The sequence below is a fragment of the Panthera onca genome, chromosome C1 (genome assembly GCF_046562875.1).
Source record: "Panthera onca isolate mPanOnc1 chromosome C1, mPanOnc1 haplotype 2, whole genome shotgun sequence".
In the NCBI taxonomy this organism is placed as follows: Eukaryota; Metazoa; Chordata; class Mammalia; order Carnivora; family Felidae; genus Panthera; species Panthera onca.
In genome coordinates, this window is record NC_138346.1 from 191,567,980 (window position 1) to 191,585,611 (window position 17,632).

Below are 17,632 nucleotides of genomic sequence, written 5' to 3' on the forward strand. Positions count from 1 at the left end.
AGCCGGGTTCCAGGGGGCGGGCCGCGCGGCGGTGGCGGCTGCCGGGGGCGGCGGCGGCGGCGGAGTGGGGAGGCGGCGGCCTGGCTTGGCCTGGCCTGGCCTGTCAGGGCGCGGGCGGCGGCGGCTCCAGCACCATGTCCCTGCAGTACGGGGCGGAGGAGACGCCCCTGGCCGGCAGTTACGGCGCGGCGGATTCGTTCCCGAAGGACTTCGGCTACGGCGTGGAGGAGGAGGAAGAGGAGGCGGCAGCCGCGGCCGGTGGGGTTGGGGCGGGGGCCGGCGGAGGCTGTGGCCCGGGGGGCGCTGACAGCTCCAAGCCGAGGATTCTGCTCATGGGACTCCGGCGCAGCGGCAAGTCCTCCATCCAGAAGGTGAGTGGGGCCGCGCGGGGTCCCCCAGGCCCTCTCTCCCCCTCCCGGGGGCTCGGGTGGCCGCCGGGCGGGGGTGGGGGGCCCCGAGGAGGGCGGCGGCCGGGCTGGCCGGTGGGGCTACCCCACCGCGCGTTTTCTTGTCTTCTGGGGAGCGGGGCCAGAGGCACGGCCCGCGGAGGACCCCGACCTGGGAGTCCACGCCCAAGTCAGCTGAGGCCGAGCGGGTCCCCGAAAGCGAGACTGGCTGGAGGGAGGCAGGTGCCGGTGCCACCACCCGGGACCTCCGCCCCCTGGGACCCAGCCCCTGAGTGCTTTTCCGAAACTGGGACGTACACTCCGGTCCCAACTTGGAGAACTTGTCCGACTCCCTCCCCTACCCGGTTTTTGTGTATTCCTCTCACTTCAGGTGGCCTGAGTTTGCAGGGCTTCCCAGGTGAGCCCCAGGGAGCAGCGTCTGGAAGAGCTGTGACTAAGTCACTGGCCATTTTAATGCTTGCTCTTCTTACTACTACGAAGGAGAATTTAACTTTCCTGGGGCTCGGGGGCTGTTATTCCTCCAATTTTAGTACTGGTGGCCAGGCGAGTGTAGTTACTCGTGAAGTCCTCCCGTATGTGTGCCGATACAAAAATCTTCTGAGACCTCGAGAGTATTTGCAGACCTAGGTCAGCCCATTTGCTTTCACTCCGGGTCTGCCAGGAACAGATGGAGGGCTAGACCCTTCTTAGTAATGGGGAAATTGAGGCAAGATTGACCACCTCCCCTAGCCACCCCCCCCCTCCCCCCCCCAACACACAAGTGAGCTGGTGTTAAAACGCCAGATACCCGGTCTGTTGCCCTTTCCAGTCTGTTGCAAAGGTCTGTCCACAATAGATCTGTGATATTTTGTAAACGTGATGGCTTTAAAAAGTAGCCTTCTTCCGAAATTACTGGATTACTGTGTTGTGTTTACTTCCCAATTTACTGGATTGCTGGGTTTTATTTATCATCTCACTTATTGTAGCAAAATTTGAGTACGTTTATGGTAGGGCTTTAGCAAACTGCATTTCATTCTTCTCAGTTGTTACTCATTGACTAGACCTTGGGAGTAACCACCTATTTTCCTTTTCTAGAAAGTGACAGGGACAAATTAGCTTTATGTTAGAATTGTATGGATTGTGATTATCCTGATTCTCAATCATTACCTTTACTATTTCTTCTTTCATGGGAGCTGTTTTTCCTTGTCACCTCCCCTCCCCCCATGTATCACTATTTCCCCCAATATATCACTTTCTACTTGGTATAATTACTGTCTGTTTTATTTCTTCCACAAGACTGCAAACTCAGTGAAGACAGAGTCTAGTCAGTTACATTTCTAATGATTTCCCAGAGCCTGATATAGGCATCCCAGTAAGTTTTCAATGAACAAAAATCTTAAACTTTAGCTGTAAGTGTTTGTAATCTTAAAGCAGATTTTGGCAGAATTAATAAGTTTAACAGAAAACAAAACTAACACGAGAGACATTGCTACAACTAGGATTGAATATGGCTCAGAGAAAATAGCAGAAAAGTTTAGCTCCAAAATAGGCCTGATGGAAAGTAATTTGGTGTCTTCTCATCTCTCAGAAGCCAAAGGGTAGTGAGTACTGATGGATACACCATTCACTTTTTTATCTCTTTAAACATTTTTGCTGTAGGATCACGTTTTTTATATGTGAATTCAGAGTGGAACTTTGACCTTGAAATACAAAGTTGAATAGTTATAAAATTATCTTCTTTCTTTTAACAGGTGGTGTTTCATAAAATGTCACCCAACGAGACCCTCTTTTTGGAAAGTACCAACAAGATCTATAAAGATGACATTTCCAATAGCTCCTTTGTGAATTTCCAGATCTGGGATTTTCCTGGGCAAATGGACTTTTTTGACCCAACTTTTGACTACGAGATGATCTTCAGGGGAACCGGAGCGTTGATATATGTCATTGATGCACAGGTAGTTAGGAATAATGATGTTTACTTCTTTTTTCTGCTGTCAAAAGATGTAGAAACAAAGGAAAGTTGTTTATCTTCTTTTATCATGTGCTTCTTGCTGCTTATTTCTTTGCCTGTAGAAGTCTTTGCGGTACGAGAGATGCAGCCACAGAGGTGTGTTGGGAGCAGGCATGCCATTGTGCGAGTGCAGAATAAGAGGTGATTAGGAGATAGTGGCTTATTTATTATCTTTGAGTTCCAGTTAATGAGCAGGTTTCCACTTTTATTTGTTCGTAGTGGATATTGCTGTACTTCATTAACTATTATAATAGTGATGTCACTCGCTGGAAAAATCTCCTCTTTGCCCTTAATATAAGGAGGACGAGGAGAACTGAGTAAATATTAAAGTGACTGGTTTCCTTGGCTGTCCAAATTGGGTTTAGCTCAACAAGCATTTATTGAGGGCCTAGCACGTGAAAGGCACTGAGAAGGATGGGACATGTCCCTGTCCTTAAGAAGCTTACTTTATATAAGCTTAAACATCAGTCGGGAATGCTTTCTGAGTGACAGGCTCTGTAATGGATGCTTCCACATACCTGGTCCAATTTAATTTATTCTTCACGATACCGTGAGGTAGGTATGGTAAGGCCAATTTTTATGAAGAAAAGTCAGATCACAAGTTTAAGCAACCTGCTTAAAGTCACACATCTAATAAATGGCAGAGCTGGGATTACTTTTAAAAAATTCTCTTGGGAAGACATGTCCATTTCCTTATATTACCAATATTTAAAAATTGCAAGCTTTAACTTGGTAATTACATTTTTTTATCTGGAGAGATTAAAGATTTAGAGAGATTAAAGTATGTTAGTGTATTTGAATGTTTTGAGTATTTGTGAATAATTAGGATAATATATTTTCTATGGTTGGGGAAAGAGGTGGTTTGAGGCTTTCTTAACTCGTTACTGACTTTTACAAGATTTCTTTTTAAAAAAATATTTTGTTCTGACTTACAGGATGACTACATGGAGGCTTTAACAAGACTTCACATTACTGTTTCTAAAGCCTACAAAGTTAACCCAGACATGAATTTTGAGGTTTTTATTCACAAAGTTGATGGTCTGTCTGATGATCACAAAATAGAAACACAGAGGGACATTCATCAAAGGGCCAATGATGACCTTGCAGATGCTGGGCTAGAAAAACTCCACCTTAGGTAACAACATGTGTGTTTGATATGAGAGCCCTGAAATATGTGTAAATGTATTCCCATCTCTGTCATTACAAACACGTAGCTTTCTGTTACTGGTATATCCTTCCCAAAGCTGTAATGTTCTTGATCTCTTCTATGTCGAATTCAGTTTTGGGAGCCTGATGTTATTGAGAAGTTACTTTCCCGGTTTTTTGCATTTTCCTGGAGATTGAAGTCATGTTAAGTGTTTTCGTTGGTGCTTGTAGAAATTCATCTCAAGAGACTGGGATCAGCCTGTTTCCTCATGGCATAAATCTGCTTTGGGACTTCCCTCTCTTGGTTTCATCTTTTTTTTTTTTTTTTTTTTTTTCTTTCTTTTTGCCTTCATTCAAAGACTCTCTGTCACATTTGTTGTAGAACTCTGCTAGCTTGATTCTTAACAGTATATATATATATATATATATACATATATATATATATATACACACACATACATATATATATATATATATATATTTTTTTTTTTTTCAGTAGGAAGGGTCTTTTAAAGAGGATATGGTTTCAAATCTGGACTCTAATGTATCTTTTGTATGTTTTTAAAACCAGTTTATGCTTTTATGAATCTCTAAAGCTTGGGTTAGGTGAGTTTAGTCTATAAATCTGTTTAGGGCTCCTGTTAAGTTTAAAGAACTGATTCATAGTTAAATATAATTAAAAATTATTACTTAAAAAAACACCTACTAGATAGGATTGATGGTTTATGTGCTTGTCTTCTGAAAGTATATGAGGAATATTCTATATTTTGTAATTTTTTGGTGGTATAGGTAGATACGAGTGATAAAAAGTACCCAAGAAAATGTTCTCTTGATGATGTAAAAGCTTAAAGAGGAAGCGGGGAGACACACGTGTAGCTATTTCCTTATCCCTGGTCTGTTACAGTGACTTCCTTATAGGCTCAAGCCAGTCCCCATCCCTATCCCTAATATTCCCTAGGGTCTCAGGCTCCAAGGTCTTTCAGTTATTTTTCTAGGAGGTCCTGTAGAAGAAAACCTCATTGGTCTATAGTTTGCCTGGATTAAAATTTTAAAATATTTATTAGTAAGTCACACTTAAAAAATTATTCAATATTTGTAAGAGAAAATGAAAATGCATCCCTATTAAATTCCTCAATCTTACTTGTTGGGAATCTACTATTAACAGTGGATTTTAGGCCGTGATTGTCCTGTGTTCCCTAGTGCCCATGGGAATTCTAATCTTTACCCTACTTCTGTGTCCCTTTCTGGGGCAGCCCACCCCAGTGGTACATGCCATCCCTTTCTCTAGTTCCTTATAGGGCCTTAGGCCTTGTTAACCTCTAGAATTCTGCATCTAGCTTTTGTTAATTACTAGTATACCTGTGGATTAGGCTTCATTTGATTTCCAGTTACTAGAAACTCAGCTTACTAAATGCCCTGTGTGTCTCAGGTTCTCCATGTCCCCATCTACCTCCAGGTGTCACAGACCTTGCAGGATCTTCTCATATTGCTAACCTTCTTGCCTACAGGAAACAATAAAATGCTCTTTTGTCCTTAGTGCCTTTAGGGGCTCATCTTGGTCTCTCTCTTTCATTGCTCTAACATCTAAAGGCAAGCCCCATCTTGCGTAGGGTTAGGGTCCTAGGTCAGCTCCTTGAAAGTATTTTTAAATTACCCGTAAAGTGTGAAATCCACAGTTCTGTGTTTCTGACTTTAATATAAGCTTGTAAATAAATAGAACAACTGTGTAATGAAAAGTATACTTCCTGACCTAAAAAGCAGGTGAAATTGTATTGTTTAAAATGTTAAAAAGTGTCTCTTTCTCACATGTGTTTTGTTAAATCTATAGATATTACTTCTCTGCTGTATGTCCTTGTAGGCTACCAGATTCCTGTTCCATTCTCAATAGGGCCCTAGCTCCTATCTTTCTAAATATGTTATTTATATAAATTCTAAGCATCAATTGTGTTCATTTGTGTATTGAACAAATATTTATGAGCACTGTTGAGGGCATTGGGGTTATAGCTATGAGCAAGACTGTCAAATCTCTGTCCTCATGAAGCCTGCATCCTGATGAATAAGACAGCTCAAAAGTACTTACAAATAAGTGTATAGTGTAATTTTAGGTACTTAACAGTGCTATGAAGAAAATTAAATTAGGTGAAAGGGGTGCTGTTTTAGGTGGGGGGGGGTCAGGAAAGAGCTTTCTGAGGAGATGACATTTTAGTAGAGACATGAATTACATTCTTATTTAATAAATGTCACCCTTCTCTGTCATCTCTTTTGGTTTTTATCTTGGTTTTTGCCCGTTATTAGCTTAAGAAATCAAGCTGTTTGGATCAGGTTGCAAAGAATTAGGTGAATATTCAGGTTTCTGCATCTGGAAATGCTTTTCTGGGTACTAGGGAATTGCCCTCTGTGTAAATGCAGTAACGGGATGGATGGTTACAAGCCAAGTGGGGAAGCTGCATTTGTGTAAAAAGGCTTTGTCTCAACTTCCTGAAATGAAATGATAAGAAACTTAAAGTTTTATGTTTTATGATAATTGTCACTTTATTTTCCAAAATAATCAAACTGTGTTGTGTTTTTCAGCTTTTATTTGACTAGTATCTATGACCATTCAATATTTGAAGCCTTTAGTAAGGTGGTGCAGAAACTCATCCCACAACTGCCGACTTTGGAAAACCTATTAAATATCTTTATATCAGTAAGTGAGCTAATTCACGACAGTCTCTGATTCCATTTTCTTGAATATATTTGTGTTATCAACGTCTCCAAAAACTGGCTTGAATTAGTCTGAATCAGGCCGGAAGACTAATGACACACTTAACATGTAAAATAAATCATAAGAACATTAAAAAAATGGCTTGAGTTATTTTCTGAGCACTTTAGTGCTCACCCTTTTGGTCTTAAAATGGACTAATGAAAAATTTCTTCATGATTTCTTAATTAATAAAAAATCTTCATGAAAAAAATCATAATATCTGTTTCCTGCGTGAGGAGTAGTAACTGGAAAAGACTGGGTTTTGGGAATTTGACGCCTGCTTAATCTCTGCTTTATTGGAGGTCACATTGAAAAATTGATCTTTTCCTTTCCTTGCTAACTGTAATCTTAGTATCATATTTCACCTTTCTTATTTTGAGGATTCAGCTTAATAAAACAGGATATTCCTTCAATAAATTTAACATTCAACCTTTATATTTCCCAGACATTACTTTGAAGGACTCAGCATGTAGTGATCCCCAGTTCTTTTGGGCTTTGGGGTATGTTAGATGTTGACATAATATTAATTCTTTTATGTTTTGCTAATTGCCACGGAAAGCCTTTCTGGTAGCAAGGTCATTCAAATCAGAGATTGATTATTGTAACAAGAAAGGATTATTGAAAATGTAAGATGGCTTGATTTTTGGAGGGTTTTTTTTTTTAATTTTTTTGGTGGCATCTTAGCAAATGATCCATTTAAGTAAAGGAGGAAGAAGAAACAGATTTAGTGCAATCAAGTTAGTAAATCAGAGCAGAGAAATAATTCCACTTTTATTCCTTGGATAGCAGAAGTGTCTCTGAACCAAATACCTTTTGATTTTTTGGTATGGGGTTGTACATTTAAAAATGTCCTTGTGTGTTAGTCATTCAGGATATTAGGTAAATTACAAATTTTGATTCTTAAAACTGACACTTGCCCAATTTTGTTTTTCCAAGAATTCAGGTATTGAAAAAGCTTTTCTCTTCGATGTTGTCAGCAAAATCTACATTGCAACAGACAGTTCACCTGTGGATATGCAATCTTATGAACTTTGCTGTGACATGATTGATGTTGTAATTGATGTATCTTGTATATATGGGTAAGTTACATACATATTTTTGCAAGATCTCAGACAGATGGAAAACTACCTGTTCAGTTTGTCAGAGGGATTAATTTCTGAGGCTTCTAGCAGGTACTGTGTGGAGTGGAATTGTTCTGACCATAGTTCTTCAACTTGGAACGTGATTTCTCTGTAGATGGACTGCTATATCTTACTCCTTCAGAGAGGATGGATAAGAGCAGTTGAAAAGGTGTGCTAATGCCAGACTTCATTATCACTGAAAGTTTCTGCCATTATTTGGGGGCTTTGCACTGTGTCTTCTCCCTTAGGAACTTAGCTAGATCAAAAAGTAGATTTATTTATTAAAAACATTTGGAATAACAGAGTAAGTCCTGGTTCCTAATTTAACTTCAGGCTTTGTGGGAATGAGGGATCCTTAATCTTTCATAGAGCTCAGAAACAGGAAATCAGAATTTTGGATGTCAGAACTCGCAAATAGAAAAATTTGACCCACACATCTACGTTTCCAAAATAAATGTCTAAAAAAGTGTGTGACTTTATAGAATAGTCCAGAGGATGAGTGAAAACTCTGGAGAATTACTGTTATTTCAAAAGCCAACAGCCTCTGTTGCTTATAAGAGCCCTGATCCCCCTCACGTATTAACATCAGCACTCTCAAGGCACTTTCTGACGCTCTGACATTACCTTTGTTTTCTGGTACCTGTGTCCTTTATCTGTTCCTCTCTCCACCTGATCTGAACTCTTTTTTCTTTGCTCTGTTCCTGCCCTTCACCTTGGTCTCTCAGCCTGATTTGTCCGCGTCTTTCTCCAGCTGCCTCTGAGGAGGAGAATGCATTTCTCTTACCTGTTCTTTACCTGTCTTCTATTTCTATTTTCCACTGTTGTGCTTACAGGCTCTCCTTTGTTCTTTTTTTTCCCCATAGTAAAAATGTGATTTTTGTTTATTATATTATTCAGGAAAGTTTCTTGTTCCCATTCCTAATTTTAAAAATGGACAAATAGAACATTTGCTTTTTCTTTAAAATAAAATTTAATAACCCCTTTTTTTATAATTTAAAAATCAAATTTAGTTGCAAAATTTTTTTTTCAGTGTAAAGTACATTGTAAAATACATTATACATCATAAGGCATGTTATAAAAGAGAAAATCTCCATTACCATTCTTCATACAATCCGTGCACGCACTTTGGTGTGTTTTATTATTATATTTGCTTCCTACTTGACTCTTGATTTACATCTTTTGAAGGATAACTACGTATAATTCTGACAATTCTAGTAAAATAAAATAGGTTTCAGACCTGAAGGCTCGCTTCGTAAGCGAGGATTAGGATTCCATGGTGTGTTTGACAGACTCTCTTCATTTTAGTTTTTATGCTTCCTCCTTTTTCCCCGATGGCAGCCCTCTTATGTTGGGGCCTTTTTTGTTTGCATGCGGTCAGTGCAGATGAGTTATGACCGAGGAAGACTTGAAACCTGTTGAACTCCGTGTATCCTCGGTAAACAAGGTGATGGTGTGAACACGGAATACTGCATCCTAGTCTGGGAACCGTATTTCTTAAATGAGAACCTCTGTTCCGGCATATTTAAGCCAGTAATTTTTCTCCAAAGACACTTGGGAAACTGGGTAGAAAGACTCGTCATTGTGCAAATTAAATGTGACAGAACACCTCGCTGGGAAACCTGTAATGAGTATTTTCTTTTAAAACAGGTTAAAGGAAGATGGAAGTGGAAGTGCTTATGACAAAGAATCTATGGCAATTATCAAGCTGAATAATACAACTGTCCTTTATTTAAAGGAAGTGACTAAATTTTTGGCACTGGTCTGCATTCTTAGGGAAGAAAGTTTTGAACGAAAAGGTAATGGCATTTTAAAAGGTTGTTTTTATTGGAATTTCTTTGTGCTCATTTGTTAGGCTCTTGAAATAAGGGAAAATAATATTGCAGTGTTAGAGGATTATCAGCTCAAACTACTCTTGTCCCTTCCTTTCCATGTATAGTCCAGACTTTATCCTTCTTTCGATCTTTGATGTTGAATCAAGTGTTTAGTTCCAGCCTTTCTTATTTGGGGTCCTTTTAATACATGTCCAAGTGCTTGTTGTTTGGCTTCCACCCGAGTCTGTGCACCGAGGTTTCTTTGGCAGGTTCCCAGGTCCCTTCCTGCTACGCACAGTGGCCTTTCTTCATTCTGTAGCCTCTTCAGCCTTCGGAAGCATATGGCCCTGCCAGTCCCTCCTTTCTGGAAGTTTTCCTCTCTGTGTGCTTCCCTAACGCTGAGCTCTCCAGGTTATTTTATGTATTTGTTTCTCTGACCACCTCTCAAGTTTCTTCCGGCCATTTTTCTCAGCCTGAGCATTCTTCAGAGCCAAGTCTTTCTGCTCGCTTCTTCACTTACTCCCCTGGCCAGCGCATCCAAGCCGTGGCTTCAGTTAATTTTCTCTATGTAGCTGATTGAAATATTCACATCTCCAGCTCTGACTTGGGCCCATATTCCAGTGCCACGTTTGGAGCTGTCAGTAAGACATTTTCACTTCATTTGACTATTATTGTACGTGGTGTCAAAACTGACGAATACTTTCACTTCTGTTTCATGACCCTCTTGGCTACCTACTTTTGTTACTAGTTATGACGGTTTCTGGTGTCCAAGCTCAGATATCTTGTAGTCAGGTAACTGTGTGGTGGCATTGCTGATGGGGCCCTTGCACATCATTTCACAGAAGGTATTCTGTGTTCTCTTTTTTCTATTCTTTTCCTGTACTGTTGACATTGAATTTTCACCCAATCTTACTATTTGTTTCTTGAGTTTCCTTTCTGTTTCTACTGTCAGTGACTCCAATCCAGGCCTGTGGTGCTTGCAGTAAAGTCCTGTTTGAGGTTATGCACTTGGCATGTGTTTTCAGAGCTTTGGTATGTGTTGTCTTTTATTCCAAAGGCAGACTAGCTTTCAGAAAACGACTTTCATCATGTTGTTTGAGTTCTCATGGATCTATAATAGCTCTCTGCTGTTCACTGTAACAAGTCCCTGCTCCTTCTGCATTTTTAGTAGTAATTTAATATTGAATGAATGAATATCATTTCACTAATGTTCCTAACCACATCAGATACACAACATTTTGGGGTAAAACAAAAACGTGTGTATTCATGAGCTTCAGAACTAAAACATGATAGAGACATACTTGTCTTTTATGTATTTCTCGCTTGAAGTCTCCTTGGCACTATGTTGAATGTAGTATTTAGTTTTCCTATGTATGGTTTATTCTTTACTTTGTATCTTCCTTAACATAGAGCTTCGTATTGTGTATCTTTGTGTAAATGATGTAAAAACGTAAATGGTCTTCGGCAGCTTGCTTGTTCTTTTCACTCAAGATCTTTTTTGAGATTTATTTGTATCGATAACATGTATGTTCAGTTCATTCATTTTCTCTCCACACCATACTATATGGATTGAATATACCACAATTTATTTTTTTTTGCTGGACGTTTAGATTATTTTTAAAATCACATACAGTTTTGCAACAAATACGCAGGTGTGACAAATGAACACATTTGCCTTTGCACGTGTGGAGAATTTCTCTTAGGATGTATTTAGTAGTGGAGTTTACAGAGATGTATTCATACAACCTCAGCTTTATTAAACATTGCCTTCCGAAGTAGCTTTACTGGTTTCACCCCTGGCAGTACTGTGTGGGAGTTCTTGTCACTTCATGTCCTTGATAATGCCTGTCAATCTGGTAGGTGTGAAATGGTATCTTATTTGGTTCTAATTTTTACTTTAATTACTAGTTAGGGCAGACATTTTCTTCATGGCAAGTAGCTTTTATGCCAGTTCTTATAAGTTCTTCGTTTTTCTCCATTCTAATCTTAAAAAACAAAACCAAACAAAAAACAGCCAAACTTGGAAAAAAGGGGGTGCCTGACTGGCTCAGTCAGAAGAGCGTGTGACTCTTGATCTTGGGGTCATGAGTTGGAGCCCACATTGGGTGTAGAGATTACTTAAAGAAAACTTCAAAAAAAAAAAGTTAAAAAACAACCACTTTTTGGTTATGGAAACTTTCAAATATATACAGAAGTAGAATAACACAGTGAATGTCCATGTGCCCATCTTCCTGCTTCCTGCTTTTCTGTTTATCCTACCAGCCAAATCATTATTATTTTTTACTCTTTTGTTGTGGAAACTGTCAAAAAAGTAGTGAAGATAACATAATGAACCCCTTTTATTTATCCCCCAGATTGGATGATTATCAAAATCATAGCCAATTGTACTTCATTTCTGTACTTCTTTCCTACTGGATAATTTTGGAACAAACCTCTGGCTTGATCAAATAATTTTGTCTATACAGATTTCAGCAGGTATCTCTAAGAGACAGTGTCCTTTTAAGAACATAACAGTAACATTAATAAACATTAAAAAAAAATGAACGGTGGTTTCATAATATCACCAAATCTCTGGCTAGTGTTCAAGTCTCCCTGATTGTCAGTTTTTTACCATTTTCACAGAAGTCCATTTTAATGTAATTGAACTTATCAAAACTTTCATAGTTTTTTTTTTTTTTTTTTTCTGAGTCTGAAAGACCTCCCAGATTTGGCTGTAATCTCCTTATTCATACTTGATTCCAGCTGCTTCCCAGTGAGAATTCTCTGTCCCTGTCTGCAGTCATGCCAGTGTCTTCCACCTGTGCTGTCTTCTCACTGCCAGCTCCCTGCTGGTTTTTTGGTGATATTGCCCCTCTTTCCTGCTTAATTAAGTCTTGCCTGTACCCCCAAAGTTCTGCCTCCTCTCTGAGGCTTTTTCATTGGCTGCTTTTGCCCTGCACTGGGCTCTCCCTCCTTTAGACTTCTTTGACATTTATAGTCATTTTGACACCATATCGTGTGTGTGTGTTTTAAGCAGTTTGTTTATTTTGAGAGAGGGTTGGGGAGGTACTGAGAGAGAAGTAGTAAACGTACCGAGAGAGGGTATCCCAAGCTGGCTCTGTGTGGTCAGCGCAAAGCCCGCTGCGGGGCTTGATCCCACAAACCATGAGATCGTGACCTGAGACGAGATCAAGAGTTGGACCCTCAACCAGCTGAGTCACCCAGGCGCCCCTGACACCATGTTGTTTTGACTGGTTTCTTGTGTGGTTGTCTGTATGTCACAGTGTCCTCAAGGGCATTGATGCTTCTTCTGACCTCTGTTCTTCTCACTGGCTCCTGTTCTCAGCTCAAGGTCACCTCATGGTCCACAATGGCTCCTGGAACTCTGTATTCCACACAATAAGGAGGAACAGGGCTGGGGAAAGAATGCATCCTTTTCCTTCTAAGGAGATTTCACAGAGGTCCCACATGCTTCCACTTATCTCAGTGGCCAGAATTGGTCATGTGGCTGTACAGAACTATAAGGAAGGCTGGGAAATGTAATGTTTTAGCTGAGCACCACTGTGCTCATCCAAAATTGGGTTTCTTTTACTAAGGAAGAATGGGTTTTCGGTAGGTAACTAGCCCTTTCTGTCACAAAACAGAACTGTTTGACCAAAATCTTGTTTGGAAACCATTCAGGAAACAGATGCAGAAGGTGCTGCCTTGCTGAGGAGCAGGTGGAGGCTGCCTGACGGGTCTCTCTTGTGCCTCCCATACCCCAGGCCTCTCCCGAGTAGTGTGCCAGGTTGCCTCGCCAAGCCGTCCCCTTCAGCCCTTCGTTGGCCACCCGAAAGACTTGTAAAAGGCAAAGCCTGATAATTTGAAAAATGTGTTACTTTCACTTTAGATTTTATTGTAAGCTTTCTTAGCACATTTACCTTCCTGGTTGTTTTGACCTGCTTTATTCCCAGGCCCCAGAGGTAACGGGTGTTAACAGTTTGGGCACATGCTTTAGCATAGAAAATTCCTCATAAAATTCCTATGTGTTTTTTTTTTTTTAAATACATACCAATTATTTTCTTTTGTCGCTAAATATTTCCTAATGGATAATTTCACCATTGACGTTCAGGGGGCCTGATCTTCTTTTTCTCTCTTGCAGGTTTAATAGACTACAACTTCCACTGTTTCCGAAAAGCTATTCATGAGGTTTTTGAGGTGGGTGTGACTTCTCACAGGAGCTGTGGTCACCAGACCAGTGCCCCCAGCCTGAAAGCATTGGCACACAATGGCACGCCGCGAAATGCCATCTAGCCTGAATTCCAGCTGTCGGGGCTCTGTGCCAGCTTACTCTTCACTCCAGGGTCAGATGCCACGTGCTACAGGACATGGGAGTTGCCGCTTGTGGGAATCCTGGTGCCTGTCCCACTAGAGACGAGGGGTCGAGTTTCTCATTTGGATGAAAACCCCTTCAACCAGTGGTGTGCAGCTGAAGCTACTATTTCTTTTTTTTTTAAATGGCAAGAAAGAATTCTAAAGACCCCAGAACTCAAGTGTGTCATTCTCCTCTTTGGGGTCCTGTGTTAAGTAGTTGGGATATTTTGGACCTGGAGATAACACCACTTACCCATCCTTACCGGAGAATGTTGCTGTCAATTACCAGTTGGAAATAATAGAAAGAACTGAATTTTTATATGCTTCACTTAGGTTTTCATTTGAGTAGTCTCTAAAAATCCTGCCTTGCTTAAGTCCTAACACTGCCTCTCAGATTTCAAGTTTGGACGTTGCACACCTAAGACCTTTTAAATGCATTTGCTTGCTAACTCAGAAGACACATGGTCTGACCGCAGCAAAGGACATTCCTGTACTTGTTACCGAAGAAATGAGAAGGTTTTATGCTGCATCAGGTCTAGAGCAAGGCTCCACAGTGGCTGCTGCATTAGTTCTCTGGGGAGTGTTGAGGAAGAAACTTTAAGACAGAAGACAGATCTGCACCTGTGTTTTGGGTACCAGATACCTGGGTTCTTTCTCCTCCATTAGATAAGTGATCATGGTCGGTGTAACAATGGGAATTGAACAAATTTGTTTTCCCCACAAGCTCCTCCTCCCAGGGGAGAAATTTCATCATGTCGTTGAAATACTTAGCTCCCTTTTCTTTAAACTTGGTACCAGCCGCTACACACCTTTTGTTCTAAGCTGTTTAGATTCTTTAAGAATTGCTGTTTTGTTAACCATGAATGACCCTAAGGCACTGGTGGGCCGTCCACTGGGAGTCGGAGAGAGCACATGGCGCCACAACATGTGTCATTAAACATACTTTGTCTCCAGTATTCTGACACCAAGTGTCAACTGTGGTACTTTCTTCACTTAGGATATTAATTCGTAATTGTTTCTTTTTGTTGATGGTTGATACCCTGTCCGTTGATTTAAAGTTACACATTATTTTTACTCGACATGCCCAGTAGTCCTGTATCCAAAGCCACTGGACCACTTGAGTACATAAGTGCCACTGTTTAATGAAATATGTATATTCAGGTCTGTAAACCTAACAGTGTGACTTGAAGTGCTTCCTGCAGATGATTCTGACTGTTGAGTATTTACATGGACCATGGCGATATCCAAAAGAAAACGCTTTTATATTTATAGATTATTTCACTGAAGTATATAAAATGGGTATCAATAAATGTATTTACTCCAAAACCTGTTTTTTATTTTGCCTCAGCCACGAAGACGGTGGGGTGATGGAGCATTGGGTTGTCTCATTTTACCCATTTCTTTTGCTGCCACGTATGGTTGACATGCCATATGTTTTAGGATTTCAAGCTCTGTCCTGATGCAGGAATTTCATACCTGTGTCCAGACCTCTCTCCTGGCCCCTTTCTGCTTAGGGTGGGGAAGTCTAGGCCTCCGTGAACGTGGTTTTTTGGTTGTGTTTCATACCAACAAATTTCTCTCATGGTGGGGAGTATTCAGGGTTGGCACGACTGATGTGTTATATCGAAAGCCAGAAAGGGGTAAGGAGATGAATTAAGTACAACGCCGTATACAAAATTTGTGCCAATTCCAGTTTGTTCATTTCTTCTAGTGACTGGGATACTCTTCTTTTTCTTTTTTTTCTTTTTTTTTTTTTAATTTTAGAGATGGGGGGGTTGGGGGGAAAGCAGGAGATGGGGGAGTAGAGAGAGCATCCCAGGCAGGCTCCACACTCAACGTGGAGCCTGATATGGGACTTGATCCCACAACCCTGGGATCATAACGTGAGCAGAAATGAGGAATTGGACATTCAACTGACTGAGCCACCCAGGTGGCTCTGGATACTCATTTTTTAATTTTTATTTTTTTCAGTGTTTGTTGATTTTGAGAGAGAGTGTGCAAGCACGAGTGGGGGAGGAGCAGGGAGAGGAGAGAGAGAATCCTAAGCAGGCTCTACATTCCATGCTGAGCCCAATGCGGAGCTTGATCTCACCACTGTGAGATCATGACCTGAGCTGAAATCAAGAGTCAGATGCTTAACTGACTGAGCCACCCAGGTGTCCCCTAGGATACTCTTATTGACCCTTAAATGTCAGTTATGTTGATCTAGTTAGGTGGGATCTAAACTGATTGGGGTATACATTTATAGAAGGGAGGAAGATGGATAGAAGTTGAAAGATTAAAAAAAAAAATGTTTATTTTTGAGAAAGACAGCAAGAGGAGGAGGGGTAGAGAGAGGGAGACACAGAATCTGAAACAGGCTCCAGGCCCTGAGCTGTCAGCACAGAGCCCGACGCAGGGCTCAAATCCATGAGTCATGAGATCATGACCCGAGCCGAAGTTGGCTACTTAACGACTGATCCACCCAGGCGCCCCGAAGTTGAAAGATCTTTTAATTTTCATGATCAGATGACTTTAGAATTCAGTTTTAAGACTTTGAAATGGAAAGCACATAAACATTACAAAAAGAACCTCCTAAAATACCTCATCCTGTATCCTTTTTCAAATTATGGAAACTCAAGTCCGGAGGAGTAAAGAATCCTTGTCTGGAATCACAGATGGGATGACCATATAAATTAAACTCCAACCCAGGATGCTGTTGAGAGTGGAAGGGATGCCATCAATAATTATGCCAGAGTGATGGGTGTAAACTGGCACTGCCTTGGAAAACCAAGGTTGGCCAACGAAGTCCTCGATGTAGTTAGTGTGCCATGGGGCCTGCGTTCCAGATGTGACGGCCCAGGGCTGCCTGCCCGTGTCTCCGGCCTCAGGCTTCTATCGGTTAAACAGAAATAATGCCTCAAGATGAGTACACCATGGCCCACAGGCGCCCAAGAAAAAATTTTCTCCTACTGCTATGGAAAATTATAAATTCAGGAGTGACTAAGGAGAAAAGTTGAAAAAGGGTGAAATAGAGACAGTGAATGAGGGAGACAACTCAGGATGAAAGGAAATGGAAGAATCCTATAAAACTATTAGGAAGGGGTTGCCTGCTTATCTGTTCCAGGCTACCTCAGAGAGAACTGCAATCTCTCTCTCTCTCTCTCTCTCTCTCTCTCTCTCTCTCACACACACACACACACACACACACACACACACAATGAAGTCCCAATATAGATGCTGAAGGTATTTGTCAGTTAATCTACCTCCTACATGTTGAGTTCTGTGCATTCACAGAGAAATGATTTTAAAATTAGAATTATGATATTTACAAGCTTTATAGTTGGGGAAAGCAATGCCTGTGATTTGTGGATTTTGTTAAGGTTCTCTATTTGTCCTGTTCTGCAAATGCTGAAAGCCTTTCTAGTTTATCCAAAAGAGGTTATTCGTGAACGTCATTATTTTCCATCTAAGCTAGTAAAGTAACTTAAAGCGCTCCCCTGTGTCCCCCAGAGACCCCCAAAGGAACATAGCTTCTAAAGGGAATTGGGCAGAAGTTGGGCCTGGCTGGAGTGTTTCTGTGAATAGCATTTTCCCTGAACTGCTGGCCCAGAGTTGGAAGCCTGTGGACATGAGGAGCCGCCAGGAGAGACATGAAGGGGTAGCCACTCCTATCAATTATTTTAGGGGGTAATATGTGTATTACTTCGTGGAGGTACTCTATTCCTTGTGAAGGAGGTACCATATTCCTATTTTGAGGGTGGAAAAAAAGGCATAGAGGGACTCCATGGTGGAGTTAGAATTGGAATCCATGCAGCTTGATTCTAGAACTTGCGTCTTTAATTTTTTTTTAATGTTTATTTATTTTTGACAGAGAGAGAGAGACAGAGCATGAGCAGGGGAAGGGCAGAGAGAGAGAGAGACACAGAATCCGAAGCAGGCTCCAGGCTCTGAGCTGTCAGCACAGAGCCCGACGCAGGGCTCGAACTCACGGACCGCGAGATCATGACCTAAGCCGAAGTCAAATGCTCAACCGACTGAGCCACCCAGGCGCCCCTAGAACTTGCGTCTCTAAACCACCACTTGGCCTTGCTTCCCTCAGT

General features: G+C 41.1%; 1 protein-coding gene across 1 annotated transcript; it reads left to right on the forward strand.

The window, feature by feature from the left end:
• The first annotated feature begins 25 nt into the window (after positions 1 to 25).
• Positions 26 to 14,876, forward strand: RRAGC (Ras related GTP binding C). The gene is made up of 7 exons (XM_060623762.3): positions 26 to 371; positions 2,138 to 2,341; positions 3,333 to 3,532; positions 6,115 to 6,229; positions 7,223 to 7,365; positions 9,055 to 9,203; positions 13,339 to 14,876. Exons 1-7 carry the CDS (start codon positions 135 to 137, stop codon positions 13,488 to 13,490), a joined length of 1,200 nt encoding a protein of 399 aa, XP_060479745.1. The 5' UTR covers positions 26 to 134; the 3' UTR covers positions 13,491 to 14,876.
• Positions 14,877 to 17,632: the final 2,756 nt, after the last annotated feature.